We start from the raw sequence: 16999 nt of genomic DNA, 5'->3' as shown, positions 1-16999 counted from the left end.
TTAGGGTGTGATCTCTCACTGGTCTCGGGGGTTGGCTGTCCTCTGGCCCCCCAGCGCCCTGTCTTTGGATGGGATTACGGCCCCTTGCTGGTCTTCCCGTGGGGGAGGGCTCTCTGGGCTGGCTCTTGGGGCGCTGATCTTTGTGCTGAGCGCTGATCTTTGTGCTGAGCGCTGATCTCAGTGACAATTACACGCCCACACATTCTTGCACCTTTTATATATATGAAGTCTTCCCCACATACAGAGATACCTGTACACACGTACATATGCACACTCACAGTCCATACGTACTTCTCCACATTACTCACTGAGTTAACCAGGGTGTAATTATGTTGTTGGTTTTATTACAGCGACGGTGATGTCAGCAATATGATGATAGTTTTTACAATGATGTGCATTACAGTTATTGTCATTCTGTTCACTATCATAGATAATCATTTCATTACTACAATTATGTGTGACTGTTTCAATGCAGTATTGTCATTGTGATCACTATCATAGTTCATCATTTCATGACTACTATTATGTGTGACTGTTTCAATGCAGTATTGTCATTGTGGTTGTTGATATTATTTTGTCCTTTCCGTCAGGGTCTTTATAGTCATCACAGACATTTATTTGCTGATGTAGTTCTGTATGTTTCTGTTGTTCTGTTCTATTGTTGTCACAATTGTTGTTGCTGCTGTTGTCCTTGTCTCTGTCTTTTTTTTTTGTCCCCCTCTTATCCCCGCACCTCCCCCCGGTCCGGTCCGGCGCCTCCAAATGTGTATATCACACTTCTCCCTGGCAGACTAAACCTGTTGAGCACTTGACCATTTAGATCTACAATTCTATCTGCTTTAAAGGCTGGACAGGATAGAGAAAAAAAAAGGTGTAGAGCGACTTCATGTCGTGAATCTTGACAAGCTTTGGGACATACCTGAATGTATTTCCTTAAATTCTGCTTTGACGTCACTTGTCATTATTAATTGGCCTGTTACCATTTGAACATTAACTAAGCTTTTTTTTTATATATATATAAGGTTCGAGAATGTGATTGCTGAACAGGTGACCAAAGAGAAGGAAATAAACAGGCAAAGATTTTAACCCCCCCAATGGTAGACCCAACGTTACGCCCTTGTGTGGATACACTCAACAAAATAAACCCAACACTTGTTTTTGCTCCCATTTTTTATGAGATGAACTCAAAGATCTAAAACGTTTTCCACATACACAATATCACCATTTCTCTTAAATATTGTTGGCAAATCTGTCTAAATCTGTGATGGTGAGCACTTCTCCTTTGCTGAGATAATCCATCCCACCTCACAGGTGTGCAGTATAAAGATGCTGATTATAGACACCATAATTAGTGCACAGGTGTGCCTTAGACTGCCCACAAGAAAAGGCCACTCTGAAATGAATTTAAGGCTCAAGTGCACCTTATGGTCGTGAAAATACGGTAATTAAATTCACAGTTCCGCATGTCTAAAAGTCATAGGAAGAAGCAAAGCTTTTTTTTATCCTACCCCCCATCCATTCCACATCTATTGCAGTACATATATTCACTTCCTGTATTCCATATGTGATTTTTTTTAAGTCATGATTATTTTATATGTATTACAATATTTATATTTATTATTATTTTGTATAATAAATAAAAATCACATATAATAATCAGTAATAGTAATAATATAATAATCAATATTGATAATATTGTATGGTTTAATAATGAATTGAGACAAACAAGTTCAAGACTCTTCTTCCCTGTTCATCAACATCAACTGTTTGTATTGTTTCTTGAAATAGCTCTTGGCACTTTTGAGTCCCTTACTCAATCCATTCCACATACTGAAATGTTGTGGGTTTTTAGCGTTGTTGTCGCATATAAGTGTTTCAAGTTTAATTTTTCCCAAAGATCATATTTCACCTCTCTTGTAGGAAAGTATTTTATGACATTTTTGAGTAATAGGTTATTTGTTAGCTTTACTAGATCAGCAAATTTTAATATTTGTGATTTTAGAAGTAGATTTGTATGTTCTCTATACGCGGCATTACAGATGATCCTAACTGATCTTTTTTGCAGACCATTTAGCGAGTGAAGATTGCTTCTGTAGTTGTCACCCCGTATCTACACACAATAACTTAGATATGGTAACACCAAAGAACAGTATGGAATGATTTTTGATCAAGAACAAATTTTGCTTTATTCAATATTGAAGCATTTCTTTCCACTTTATGTTTTATATTTTTGATGTGAGATTTCCAGCTCATTTTGTCTCCTGTATTATGATGGCCAGAAATTAATTTTCCTTCACTCTTTCAGTGTCCACTCTGTGTATTTGGATTTGGTCGTACGTATCCTTCCTGCTATTACCAAATAGCCTTATTTTAGTTTTACTTAGGTTCAAGGATAATTTGTTTTTGTCCTACCATCTTTTTAATATGGCCTTTTCATCTGTGACTTTTTTGAATTCGCTCTTGTGTGCTTTCCCCAGAACAAAAGGCAGGAGTATCATCCGTGAATAATATCAACTTTAAGTCATTTGTCACCTTACAGATGTCATTGATATACACGTTCAACAGTTTTCGTCCCAGTATTGACCCCTGGGGTACTCCACATTTAAACTTAAACTTGCAGATATGTATTCTCCTAGCTTTACATGTTGCTTCCTGCTAGCTAGCTAGCTTTTAACCCAATTCAAAACTAATCTGATTAGTTTGGATTTTTGATTTCTAATTTTGTAGTTAGGATGTTGTGATTAATTGTATCAAAGGCTTTTGTGAGATCCATAAATACTGCAGCTGCACACTTTGTGGTCTATCGCGTTATTTCCTCCGTAATTTCAGTCAGTACCATGGAGGTTGAAATGTTAGCTGTGTATCCGAATTGACTATCTGCGAGTAATTCATTCTTATTGATACAGTTGTCCAACCTGTTATTGAATAGCTTCTCGGTCATTTTTTTTAAATCGGGGTAACAAGGAAACTGGCTGGTAATTTGTAAGTTGATGTTTGTCTCAATTTAAAAAAATTGGAAAGTGTTGTGTAATAATGTTTTACAGAGTCACAGCTTACCATAGTGTAAAAAAAATGTGTTTGTTTCGCCGTTCCTCTGCTGCAGAGCAGGCCTCGGCTCGGGCAGGGAGCAACACAGAGAGACACACAGGAAAGGAGCGACAGAATCTCCACACAGCAAAAAAAAGTTAATATATCGGTTACATATTCACCGATATTGATGAATCGGTGATATGTCGTAATTGGCCTGCCGATAAATCGGTCATGCGCTTGTTCCAACGATCAACCCTCACATAAATGGTTGTTATACAATGGCGCCCTCTGCTGTACCAAAACGGGCACTGACTTATTAAACTTGGACTTTTAAATGCAAAGATCTCATGAGGTTTCTAGAGCTCAGAAGCTTTTTAAGTTCATCTTAAGAGGTCACAGTTATAGCACAGATATGTATAAAGAAATTAGGGCTGTCAAAAATAGTGCACTAACAGCAATAACTAATTTAATTAATTCATTATGTTCCATATATTTTAGAGTAATTAACACATATACACATCATGGCAAGCCACCCCTCTCTGTTATGAAGATAGACGGAGGCAAGAGTAGCGTCCCCACAGAGTCACACGTAGTCTGACACTCTTTCATAACTTGATTCTGACCTGAACACATCAACAGCAGTGCAATTCCGACACCATATATCTATCTCCTACCCACAAACACGTCTCTAGTCCTCCTCAGGACCACGCTTCCTCATTGTCACTTATTGGACACTCCGAACATACCAACAACATCTTTATTATGCGTGTATGTGTGGTCTAAATAAACAGAAATGCAAAGAAAAACAATGTGGATTTTTTTTTAACACACATTGTTACTCTTCATGCGGAAGTACAATTTGCAGCATTTAAATTTGCTTGTAAATCCCAGAAAATACACTCAAAATGTGAATTCAGCTAAAATGTTGGTCTTTGAAAAGAATATTATTCTTTGTTCACATCACATTGCAAAGGCTATGGGATCACCGTAGGGACATAACAGACGGCTGCTGCTAGCATAGCAAGCTAGCGAGCTAACTACCAGTAGTTAGCCTCTCCAATTACTTTTTTCAAAACTAAAGTGTTTCAAACGCAGTGGGGAAGAAGGACTAAAAAGCCGAAAACATACCACTTCCATACGTAATGAGAGGAGAAACTTCATTTCCCATTCGATCTCAGCCATGGCATGTCCTTCTCGGCCGTGTTGCCATTCTAGACGCCCTGCACCTCGGGCGCTTACTCCATTCAGTTTTTCTGTGATGTCATTGCCACGCTTTATATAGTGGATTTATACTTATGTATAACTGGACAACAACAAACTGGACTGGTCTGTCAACACCCACGCCCTCTACAAGAAGGGCCAGAGTCGCCTCCACCTCCAGAGTGGAGAGTCGCCTCCAAAGGACTGAGGTCCTTTGGTGTGTGCAGGACCTTTTATGACTCTGTGGTGGCCTCAGCCATCTTCTATGCTGTGGGCTGCTGGAGAGGGGGCAGCACGGACAGGGACAGGAGCAGGCTCAATAGACTGATCAGGAGAGCGAGCTCTGTCCTGGACGGTCCTCTGGACTCCGTGGAGGAAGTGGGGGAGAGAAGGATGTTGGCTAAGCTGACATCCATCATGGACAACACCTCTCACCCGCTACATGACACTGTGGGTTCCCTTAGCAGCTCCTTCAGCAGCAGACTGTTACACCCACGGTGTAAGAAGGAGAGGTTCCGCAGGTCCTTCATACCGACCGCTGTCAGGCTCTACAACACCTGCACCACCTGAACCATGTTGTAGTCACCATGTATTCTTTACTTGCGTATCTTGCTTGCTGCTGTAACAAGTGAATTTCCCTGCTGTGGGATTAATAAAGTACTACTACTACTACTTAAAATCAACCTGAAGTGTTGGTTGAACTTCATTCAAATTAAATGTGAATGCATTTGCCATTAATTGGCAGGAAGAAAAATTGAGGCTGCTGTGGGACGTGTGGATGAATCACTGCTGTCTGTCATTACTCATATTGGCTTTGTATCAGCGGATTGTCATGATTGAAAAGCTTTTTTACTTTTGTTTCTCTTTAGCATTTGAACATATTTTCATATTTTCAGAAGAGACAGCAATTTGTGGTTCTTTTCCCAACAGGATAATGCAGCGAGCTTGAATCACTTCATCTTGACTTCATTGGGAAGAGGAAGGCCTTTTACTGCAGCCACAGCATTTTGCACCATGCAGCCTACAATCCTCTTAGCTGTCGCCACGGTGCTGATTCCGATGTGGGGGGTGATGAGCACGTTAGGAAGCCCCAGCAGAGGATGGTCCCTGCAGGAGATGGAAAAAGAAAGAATAAACAAAGCCTTCCTCCCTGGTCTTTCTTTTTATGAGGTGGGGTGAGCTTGACCTCGGTAACGGTTCTGGATGAGTCACATCTAAAGCGGCAGCGCGGATGCTTCCCGTGTGGAGGGCTTGGACTAAAGCCTCCTGGTCCACAACTTGACCTGAAAAGAGCACCGTCAGCTGGAAGAAGAAGAGGCTTTCAAGCGGTGTGGCGCCCACCTCGGCTGATGTTGATCAGCGTGGCAGAAGGCTTCATGAGCGACAACTCTTTGTGGCTGATGAGGCCGCTGGTGTCGGAGGTCAGCTTGACGGCGAGCAAGACAAAGTCCGACCTCCTCAGCAGGTCGCTCAGGCTCTGGCAGTAATTGGCTTCGACGGCTCGCTCATCCTCCACGCTCCTGCAATGAAAGCGTCTCCGTTTTGTTCACCAGCAGGAGTCAAAGCGCCCTTTTGGCCTTTTACCTTTTGGTTCTGTTGTGGTAGAGGATCTTCATTTCAAAGCCTTTGCATCGCTGAGCGATCTTGTAGCCGATCTCCCCCATTCCGATGATTCCCAGAGTCGACCCTGTCACTTCCACTCCCATGAAGCTTTGAGGCATGCGGAACGTGCCCTTGTCGACGGAAATTTGATGACCTATGATCCGGGAAAACCACCACTCCAATCATTCCTCGCTTACGGTGATGGTAATGGTTTCATTTGTTTTGAACATGCATACAAGTTACATTGGAATACTGTACATCACGTAGTACACCCCCCTGTTTCACGTCAACTGCAATACATTTGTTCACTTCCTGTATTCCTAATGTACTCTCAATTTTAAATACATCGAAAATGATAAGGCAGTATAACAATGTGGTACAATAGGAGTCATAGTTTAAAATCACAGTAATCTGTAATCACTGTGATCACTGTCTTGCTACTATATGTTGTACATTTCTAATGTGAGATTTCCAGCTCCTATTATCATCCATTGTGACCCCCCAGAAATGTATTTTCATTCCCCCGGTCAATGTCTACGCTGTCAATTTGTATTTGCGCTTAAATGTCCTTTCTGCTATTACCAAATAACATTATTTTAGATTTACTTTGAGTAAATAATCTGTTTTTATCAAACTCTCACATGTTTTTGTGACTTTTTTTATTAGCTCTTGTGTGCTTTCTCCAGAACAAAATGCAGTAGTTTATGGCGGTTAATTGGTTGCGGACCCGACCATGATAAGTGAATTTCTGCAATGAAGGATTCCTTATTTATAAAAAGAATATTTTTGTAGTCAGAGCATAGAAAACCTGTTTACCACCCTTTAAATACACCTTTTAAGATGATTAGCGCCCTCTAGACATGAAATAACACCCCTATTATCACCTTTACACTCCTATTACCCAATATGGTAAACACAATGAGTGAAAATAACATAATATAGAATCACACAGAGTTCCTTCCTGTTGTTTTTTTTACTTTCTGTTCTGTACAGTACTTCCAGACTAGTGTAGAACACAACATTTCATCATGACGCATTATCTGAATGTCTCATTTTTGCCTCCGAATGCGTCTTTGGCAGCTCTTATGCTGTCAACCTCTAGCGACCATCATTAAGGATAAAGATGAATGAATGCTAATGAATGCTAGAGGGGTCATGGATTGTTTCATGTTCTTGTTTTGGATTTCATGAGAGGGAAAAAATAATGTTCTCACCCTCAAGAATGTTTCTCGCGGAGGCCAGAAGCAGACCCACAGCTAAGTCCGCAGTGGCATCACTCACCACACCAGGCGTGTTGGCCACCTTCACCCCGAGGTCGTTGATGGAGCGCACGTCCATGTGGTCGACACCCACCCCGCCGCTGACGACAGCCTTGAGGAAGGGCAGCGACCTTAACAGGTTGAGCTCCGCCTCTGGGTAGTACTTCCACATTAGCAGGACCTGGATCCTGGGAGCGTGAAGCTGCGGGTTTTGAAGGAAGTCCTTGTAGCAAACAATGTGGAAGTGTTGCCTGATGATGTCAGCCATGTCCTCCAGGAGGCCGAACTCGCCCCCCACCTCCGACACCAACGCCCATGGTCGCTCCTCTTCCATCACCTCCTGATAGAAGGAGTTATGTATAAAATGGCTGTAATTTGACAAGAATAAAGTCAAAGTATAAAGATGAAAAAGTCGTAATCTAATGAGGAAAAAAAGTCTCAATTTTCCATTCATCCATCCATCTTCTTCCTCTTATCCGAGATCGGGGCGCAGGAGGCAGCAGCCTGATCAGGGAAGGCCACACTTCCCTTGCCCCAGCCACTTCATCCAGCTCCTCCCGGGAGATCCCGACGTGTTCCCAGGCCAGTTGAACTACGTAGTGTCTCCAATGTGTCCTGATTCTTCCCTGAGTCCTCCTACCGGTTGGACGTGCCCTGAACACCTCCCCAGGGAGGCGTCCGGGAGGCATCTTGACCAGATGCCTGAGCCACCTCATGTGGCTCCTCTCAATGCGGAGGAGTCTCTCCCAGATGACAGTGCTTCTCACCTTATCTCTAAGGGAGAGCCCAGCCACGACACGGAGAAAATTCATTTTGGCCGCTTTTACCTGCGATCTTGTCCTATCGGTCACTACCCAAAGCTCATGACCATAGGTGAGGGTAGGAACATGGCTGGACTGGTAAATTGAGAACTTTGTCTTTCGGCTCGGCTCCCTCTTCACCACAACGGACCGATGCAGAGTCTGCATCACTGCAGATGCCGCACCAATCCGCCTGTCGATCTCGCGTTCCATTCTTCCCTCACTCGTGAACAAGACCTCGGGGTACTTAAACTCCTCCACTTTGGGCAGGATCTCATCCCCGACCCGGAGATGGCACTCCACCCTTTTCCGAGCGAGAACCACTCTGACTTGGAGGTGCTGATTCTCATCCCAGCTGCTTCACACTGGGCTGTGAACCGATCTGGTGAGAGTTGAAGGTCATGGCTTGATGAAGCCAGCAGGACCACATCATTTGTAAAAAGCAGAGACCCAATCCTGCAGCCACCAACGCACCTAGAAATTTTATCCATAAAAGTAATGAACCGAATCGGTGACAAAGGGCAGCCCTGGAGGAGTCCAACCCTCACTGGAAATGGGTCCGACTTATTGCCAGCAATGTCAACCAAACTCTGACACCGGTCATACAGGGAACGAACAGCCTGTATCAGGTGGTGTGGTAGCCCATATTCCTGGAGTACTCCCCACAGAATTTATCGAGGAACACGGTTGAAGGCTTTCTCCAAGTACACAAAATACAAACTCCTATGCACCCTCAAGGAACCTGCTGAGGGTGTGGAGTTGGTCCACAGTTCCACGACCGATGAAAACCACACTGCTCCTCATGAATCCAAGATACAACTATGTGGAGGATCCTCCTCTCCAGAACCTTACCTTAAGGTCTAAAACCCAAAATACTCTTTTTTTGTTGTTGTTGCTGTTGGGTTTTTTGTTGTTTTTTAGGAGTAAGACTCACCTGGAGCAGCTCTTTCCTCGGGTGGGACACAAAGTTCTTGATGTTGAGTTTGCATTCGTGGTCACTTTTTCACCGGCCAAAGTGAGACATTAAACAAGACAAGTTAATGTGAAAACGTCTCCTCTCCACGGGGCGTACAGCACTGGGGTCAGCAAGTAGAGCAGTGGGGGGGAACCTGCGGTTCCGAGTGTTCCATGAAAAAACTTAACAATCGTTGAGTAGTCACAAATATATGACAGGACATATTTAGCATTGATTGTTGTTAAGAAATAGTTGCGCAGCTTTAGCAAGGAGAGTAATTAAAATGGCATCATTTATTTCACAGTGCGTCCGCGTCTCCGTGTTCGTTATTGTGACAAATGTGACGCGATTACAGCGGCCTGCGGCTCGATGCATATGCATGAACATATCAAACTGGTCCGTGCACAAACATCTTTAACTGACTTTATCCACACGTGAGTGATAAGCAGTACGTCGTTTAGGACTTACCTGTCTCCTATGTGAGGAGCAAACTAAGATTTCCAGCGAGAAAATGAATGAGGAAATAACACATCATCATTATTTGTTTACTGATCCACTGCTGAAATGCAAACAATTCTCTGTTTAATCATCCTTTGCAGCAGGATCTCAGAATTACATTCAAATCTGTCAGTCCATCTGTTTCCGGAGAGCAAATATCTGATTAGATTTCTGAAAAAGTAGCCTGGATTTGCCAAGACATTGAGGCCTGCTGCAGGAAAAATGACTAACAGTGGAGTACACAGTGGATCTCCGCACATTCACGATTCATCATTCACCGCCCCACAAATTAGCAGAAAAAAGAATTCCCCTAAAATAGGCATTTTTCCCACAGAATACACATCTCATTCACCCTAAATCTATGATAAATTGTAAATATGTGCTCATACAATCTACGTATATACAGTATACATGTACTATACTGTTTTAAAAGAATCCCACAGTTTTTCTATGCTTCACCGCTAATTGAGATTGAGATTTTGCACTTTGTTCAGCGGTCCTTGAATGCAGCATACCGTAGACCATAAAGCCCACCGTGTTAAAAGGCGCAGTCTCAGCTACAGGTGCTATTTTTTGTATTTAACACATACACAAAGCGCACTGTGCTATTGGGTGCAGGTATGCACGGTAACACATACCGACTTAACAAGCCCAATCAGGATGGTCAACACAACAGTCTAAGTCATGGTGCACAACTAAAAACATCACACAGCAACGCAAACACAGACAAGACATTACCTTTATTTTTGCAGAACAATAACTAACAACTATGTAGCTCAAACATGTAACTTTAAGAGCATTTGTACCTAAACACAACCGCAAAGCACGCTGGGGAACAGGAAGTGCTCCCCAGCGACGCACCAAAACACTACCGCAAAGTACGCCGGGAAACGACGCGACAATACGCTAGCATGCTTGCTATTGTATGTTTTTAAAAAGCCAGCGAGAGCAAAACTGAGTTGGGTTGTACTTTATTGAAGTATTTAACAATGTACTCACGTTATTTTTGATAAATCCTAATCCACAAATCCATCAAAGTCCTCAACTTTTATATCCCAAATGAAGAGCGGGGCAAGTTGTCCATCAAACACGCCAGGTTCCCTGTCGTCATCGTCAGTCAGTCTCGTTGCCGTGCGGCGCCTCAGAAATGATGCTGGCTTTTGTCAAAGCTCGAACAGTGCATCAGACACGTTAGCCCAAGCATCCGCAATCCATTAGTGAAGCTGTGTTCGCTAGCTGTCATCCATCGCTCCCACGCCGCTCGCAATGTAACTTTAAACGCCGTGTTTACATCCATTCACAAATTGTGGCGAAACTAGCACGGCGCTGCATTCCAGTGTTCGCTAGCTGTCATCTATCGCTCCCACGGAGCTCGCAACGTAACTTTAAACGCCGTGTTTACACCGATGTCCAGCGGTTGGAGTTCCCTCGTCAAGCTTCCCGGAATGATGTTAAGCTCCAGGTTCATTTGTGGTGACGCGTGTGAAAAACACATCCGGTTTCTTTCCGTACATGTCACTCAGCCATTTTCTCCTTCCAGCCGCTTTGGTCCAGCTGGAAACTTTTCTTTAGGCAGCGTCAGCGTCTACCAGCTGACGCGTCTACCAGCGGTAGTTTGTGTGCGAAGCAAAAGTGAATCGGGTCCAGACCAGACTTTGATAAGTGAATTTGTTCAAAGTAGGATTCCTTATTTATGAATGGAATATTTTTGTAGTTAGAGCATACAAAACCTGTTTAAAACCCTTTAAAATACATTTTAGAACAGTATTAGAGCCTTCTAGACATGAAATAACACCCCTACAGTCACCTTTACACCCCTGTTGCCCAATATAATAGACATAATAGGAGAAAATAAAGACTCGTGCTCGTGTGTTGTTGTAAATGTGAGCTGTGCTAACCTGTATACAATACTACATATTACAACGTTTGGAATTTGAATGTGTGTTCTATTTGTATTTTAATTCATTTAGCCACTTTTATGCTTTAAAATGCCTAATTTTGGCACTAAATATGTACAATTTGCTTTAATGTGCTTTTGTTTTTAAACTAATAATAGGCCATATTCAACCACAAAACAGCAAGATTTATTTATTTTTATTTTATTTCGTTTGGTGGTTTTATTTTGTAACCGGGGCTTTTATTTTGCAAATACACCGGAAGCTGAAACAGTTCCTGGCTCTTGGCAGCGTGATTGCCGACGTAGACTTGACAGGTCCTGTCTAAACATCCAACTTTCTTTCTCACGCCTTCAATTAACTTAAACTTCAAACTACCTCGTCGCGTGCGAGTGACTCTGTGCCTTTTGTCTTCATGTTTCAGCTAAAATCAACACAAAACTCCTAAACTGAATGGTTGTACTCGTGGTTGTCTTCCTGGTTGTCCATCCTTTCATCCATCTTCTACTGCTTATCCGAGATCGGGTCGCGGGGGCAGCAGCCTAAGCAGGGAGGCCCAGATTTTCCTCTCCCTGGCTACTTCGTCCAGCTCCTCCCGGCGGATCCCGAGGCGTTCCCAAGCCAACACGCTGGCGTACGTTGAATAAGTTATGGGTAAGTTTTGTGTAAGTTAAGAGCACGCTGAAGCATGCCAGCATACGTCGTAGTACATCTAAGTCGTCCAAAAATTTTGTGACTGCACAAAACTTTTGCGATTGTTGACGCCCGTTCACACACGTTATTTGTAAGTTACGCACAAGTCGTAATACGTCAACATACCTTGAGACAAAACTGTATCTTCTTGGCTCTCTTCTTGGCAAGCGTTGACTGAGAGGAGATGGAGGCTGTTGTTTTTGCATACAGTAGATTATACTGTATGTACATTATAGGAAGTCCTTATTTATACTGTACATGCTTGACCAGTAGATGGCACTCTGACACTGGGAATGTAACATTTTTTTTTTTTGCTCTTTGTCTGAGAGAAACAATGCACGTTTTAATCAAGCATTATTGATCACGTCAACGTAAAGCGCATAGGAGTATTTAGACCCTGTGTATAGCAGTCACCTGTCCAACGCTGCCAGCGGCCACCCATTTTGTCTCCCTTGGTCAATATCTGACCGCATATAGCGACCAAATTACCGACTCAAGTAGAAGCTTCATGCACGAAAAAGTTTTGTTTTTCAATCAATGAAGCCGTCGTGTGTAGACTTTAATTACTGAGTCCTAGCTCAGTCACAATCATTCACAAGATCCACACAAACTGTCAGTTGTTCCACATAAAAAAGCCGTCTTCTTTTGAGCTTGCTATTTCCTGGTCAAACATGTAAATTTAAGACCATTTGCACCAAAACATTACCGCAAAGTAGGCTGGGAACAGGACGTGCTCCCAGCGACGCTACAATAAAAAAAAACATACGCTAGCATGTATGCGGCAGCGGAAGCAAAACTGAGTTCGGCTGTACTTAATTGAAGTATTTTAGAATGTACTCACGTTATTTTTCATCAATCCTCATCCACAAATCCATCAAAGTCCTCGTCTTCTGTATTCGACACAAACAAAGCCGTCTTCTTTTCCGTTCGCTACTAGTCTGTTAACTTGTCAGTGTTATTCAGCTCCGAAGCAAAGAAGGAAACTTCTCCTGTTGCTTCTGCCAACTTTGTTTATTGAACGCGGCCACCAGACAGCAGCTCAGAACACACACACATCTCTCAGCATCGTCTCTCCTTCCTGCTTGCCCACAAGGCAAAGGTTAAACAAGCCCCACTACATAGCTGTCCCGGCAATGCCTGTAAGAAATGACACCGTTTATTTCCTGGTGTGCACTGGTCAATACTGTAATGCCGCTTGTTGTGGGGAAGGAGAGACTCACGTCGCCGATGCACTTTAATGGCTTTATTAACAGCGGAGAACACTGCAGGACTTTACATCCACGCCAACATAAACACACTTCCCAACTCTCTCCAAACTCACAGCTAGCACTGAGCCTAGCTCTCGTGCTCGGGACGCCCACCGTCACTCCCCGTCACTTCCTGATGAACTAAAGCTGTCATAACACTCTGCCGTATAAAAAGTAAAATATTAAAAACAAGCGTTAGACATTACTAGCACAGCTTTGTTCTGTGGGTCGTGGATAATAACAAGCCTAGTAGTGCTGTACTACTTTTATCCGCAGTCACACAGTGCCCTCTACTGGTCAACATTATTATTTTTATTTTTTCCTCCATTTTTTTCCTTTTTTCCCCTCTACTGGTCAACATTCAAACTGGACACCAACCTGTCTATAGAGGCCGCCTGTCTATAACGGCCACTTTTGCAGACTCCCTCTAGTGGCCTATATGGACAAGTTTGACTGTATTTGCAAATGAGTATAAAAGACCATGATCATCCGTCATGATGACACCACACCCAGCAATGAACGATAATAAACGTATTCCTTCAAGAGTTATTGCACAGTGCAACACTTTAATAATTCTCAAACAACTTTGGGGAATGGAACGAACAGGAGGGGAAGAGGCGTTACAACCTGCGTCATCTCCATCAGAGCGAGAGTGAGAGGCTGTGGGTGGTGATGGATCCCTCCGTCACTGCCCTGGTAGTTCTTGGCAGCGGTCTTGGAAATTTTCTTCGGCATGACGGTGATGTTGATACTGCGATGTCTAGTGAGGTAATGATTTGAGTCATCAAGTGGCAGCCTTTTTTATAGTCTACGGCACGTGATCGTCGGCCATACGCTGCCGTGCGGTTTGCATAAGTTAGACTGGCGTTGGGCATAAGTTGTGAACACCGGCAACACGCTACGCATTTGTTGGCATAAGCTGTCTATAAGTTATAGAAACGTTCTTTATAAGTTACTAATACGTCATGTATACGTCCAACTTGTTATGAATACGCTATGTATTCGGCCAAAATTGGAAGAAACGTCCACAGTTCAACGTTATGCCATCAAAATCATCACGTCAGGCATGCGCTGGCTAAATCGTCAAGGTGTGACAGGGCCATAAGCTGCTTTTGTCTGCCACTTCTTGCAGGGTTCACAGTCTGGATCAGACGCTCTCATTTGCGAGTTGTCTCCCCAGTATGAACCCACGGTTTGTCTCTTTTTTCTTACGGACTTATTTATCAGCACACTTAGTGGCTCGCTGGCTGCAGCATTAGGCACTCATTAGCTCTCAGCGTGATGCACTGCCAACAGTGGCCCAAAGAACAGCCCAGATTAACAGCCCTGCAGATCTGTATACAGTGGATACCTGCACTGGTCTATTTTTTCCCCAAAATAGACAATCTTTTACAATTTTTTTCCATAGAAAACACATCTCATTCACCAAAGGTTGGTGATAATTTATGAATACGTGATAATACAGGTCAAATTTACAGAATACCATATTTTTTAGCCCTATAAATTGCATTTTTTTCATAGTCTGGCTAATCCTGCGATTTGTAGTTTCAGGTGCGATTTATATTGCAATATATAATTACAGTAATCCCTCGTTTATCGCTGTTAACTGGTTTCAGACCTGACTGTTGATTGAATTTCCGTGATATATGAATCAAAGTTAATAAATGGAATATTTTTGTTTTTGCTGCATAGAAAACCTGTTTAAAACCTTTTAAATACCCTATAATCACTTTTACACTCATAACCAAATATAGTGAACATAATATTATACTGTATTGTAAGAGAAAATATGACAGAATTGAGACATAAACAAGTCGCTACAAAAGGCAGCATGTTTAGAAGCCAACATGGTGTTTACAGAAAAGTTGTCAGAAATCACTCACTCACAAGAGCAAAGATACTTTCCGCTGTGCAACAGCAAGGTAGGACGCACATGTGAGAGACACAACACGTGAGTGGATGCTGCATGAGGGTGAGCCAATCAGTGCGAGGATGCTGAACAATAACTTCCTGTACTGTATAGTATGTGTACCCAGGCCTTGTATTTAGCATTTTATATGCTTAAAAATACTTTTTTTAAGCCAAGAATACATCAAATTTGCTTAAATATGCCTTGTTTTGACATCCACGAAACAGCATGATTCCTGAAAAACCATGGAGTAGTAAGGGAGTGATAATTAAACCGTGATATTGTGAGGGATTACTGTATAATTGAACATGTTTTTAAATGTTAATGCATACTGAATGACATGAAGAAAGGAGTGAACATTCCCGTCGACAGCCGTGAGAGGGCGCTGTAGGCTTGTGACAACTAGAGTCCCTGTATATAGAGAGTTACGACAACTGAGATTACGCCGCCGTTTGTGTGACATCCTCATCAGCTGTCACTTTTCCCCTGCTTCATCCCCTGAGCCGGGCTCTGGCCAGTTTTTGGTGTTGAAATAAGTAGTGTCTGGTTGGCTGGCCTGTCAACTTTCACTTGTTTCCCAGTGTTGACATGCTACTCTTGGGACATTGGGCATCCTACTATTTTTTTCCCCAGAGGAACTGATGGAAATAATCTCTCTGCTACCTTTAAACCTGCATTAACTGTACAAGTGTTAAGTAACAATCTTATCTGACACATAAGTGTAAAAAGAAGTGAACCGCTGTAATGCTTGAAAAGCATTAAAAGCGTGCATGTTAACATTGATAACAAATGTCACAAAAACGCTGCCACCTCCACCAAAAAAACTCAGAAGAAAGGCTTTTTTGACTCCAAAATAGAGGTTCCGCTGTCCTGTAAGAGGAGAAAGCCCTCACTGTTATTGCACATGCGCTGAATGAGAATTTAAAAGAATTTGAAGCTTGTCTTTTCTCTGTTCTTCTTCCTGTAGAGCCCCTCTTCTTCTCTGTCATCCCCACAAATGTCGCCAGTCTATTCACTGACGGCTCGTAGGAGGTTTAAGAGGGCTGCGATGGAGAGAGAGGCAGCTGTTGTGATGATGGATGCCAAGTCCAGCGGGACAGAGACGGAGGAGGAGGAGGGCGAGGAAGCCGCACACACCTGCAGGCAATCTCATCAGGCACCCTTCATATACTCAGCGGCAACTAGGAGCCAGTGCCAGATTGTACTCCTTGCTACCTGTACCGCTTCGTCCGGCTCCTTACCTGTTCCCCGCTTTCTGGCTCACCCTTGTACCCTCTGCTCAGAACTATTTCCTGCTACACTAGTTGTTGTTCCAGCTCAGGTTTGCCTGTAGCGTTTCTCAGTTGTATTCTAGTTATTTCCTGTCAGCCTTCTGCTGACAGCGTTTTGTGTTTCTACTTTTGGTTTGTGACTTTTTGCTTGTTGTACTTCACCCCGCTTGGGACACTTTGTGTTATTAAATACCTTTTGTATCTATTTTTGGTCTGCTTCCCTGCGTTGGGATCCGCCCCTTTTACAAGTGGCTTCTCTCACTTGTGACAGAACAATCTGGCCACAATGGAGCCCGCGGGATCGGACCACTTCCGCAGTGCCCTGTCTCATCAAGGCCAGCTGGTCAGCGACCATGATAAGAAGCTGCGTGATCTTACGGACACCGTTTCCGCACTCACCCTGGCGGTCGAAAGTATGGACCAACGAGGTCTAGCGAGGGTATGTGCACATCTGCTGCAGGAGGACGAGGCAGCCACAGCTGCAGCGATTACCTCCACTCCTGTCTCATTATCGACACTACTACTTACTAATTCAGGACAAGAACCTAGTATTCCTCACCCTCCTCGTTTTTCGGGTGAGTCACAGTCCTGTGAACAATTTTTGCACCAATGCTCACTGGTGTTCGATCAGCAGCCAACT

At 43.2% G+C, this 16999-nt stretch overlaps 1 protein-coding gene across 4 annotated transcripts; it reads right to left on the bottom strand.

The window, feature by feature from the left end:
- Positions 1-753: 753 nt before the first annotated feature.
- On the bottom strand, positions 754-13267 carry LOC129187553 (glyoxylate/hydroxypyruvate reductase B-like). Of its 4 annotated transcripts, XM_054786999.1 has the most exons (8): positions 12774-13267; positions 12059-12677; positions 8826-8889; positions 7047-7431; positions 5815-5986; positions 5572-5750; positions 5417-5513; positions 754-5337 (listed from the first exon to the last, which is right to left on the bottom strand). In XM_054786999.1, the coding sequence occupies exons 2-8, from the start codon at positions 12136-12138 to the stop codon at positions 5181-5183; spliced, it is 1134 nt and encodes a 377-aa protein (XP_054642974.1). In that variant the 5' UTR covers positions 12139-12677; positions 12774-13267; the 3' UTR covers positions 754-5180. The 4 variants fall into 4 exon arrangements, with proteins under 4 accessions (XP_054642974.1, XP_054642976.1, XP_054642978.1 ...); XM_054787001.1 differs by lacking the exon at positions 8826-8889 and having other exon boundaries at positions 10344-12677; positions 12774-13264; XM_054787003.1 differs by lacking the exons at positions 8826-8889; positions 12059-12677 and having other exon boundaries at positions 7047-7459; positions 12774-13264.
- Between the last annotated feature and the right edge of the window lie 3732 nt (positions 13268-16999).

Source organism: Dunckerocampus dactyliophorus, chromosome 9 (genome assembly GCF_027744805.1).
Source record: "Dunckerocampus dactyliophorus isolate RoL2022-P2 chromosome 9, RoL_Ddac_1.1, whole genome shotgun sequence".
NCBI lineage: Eukaryota > Metazoa > Chordata > Actinopteri > Syngnathiformes > Syngnathidae > Dunckerocampus > Dunckerocampus dactyliophorus.
The sequence above is the reverse complement of the archived record's forward strand: the minus strand, read 5'-3'. Positions and strand labels throughout refer to the sequence as shown.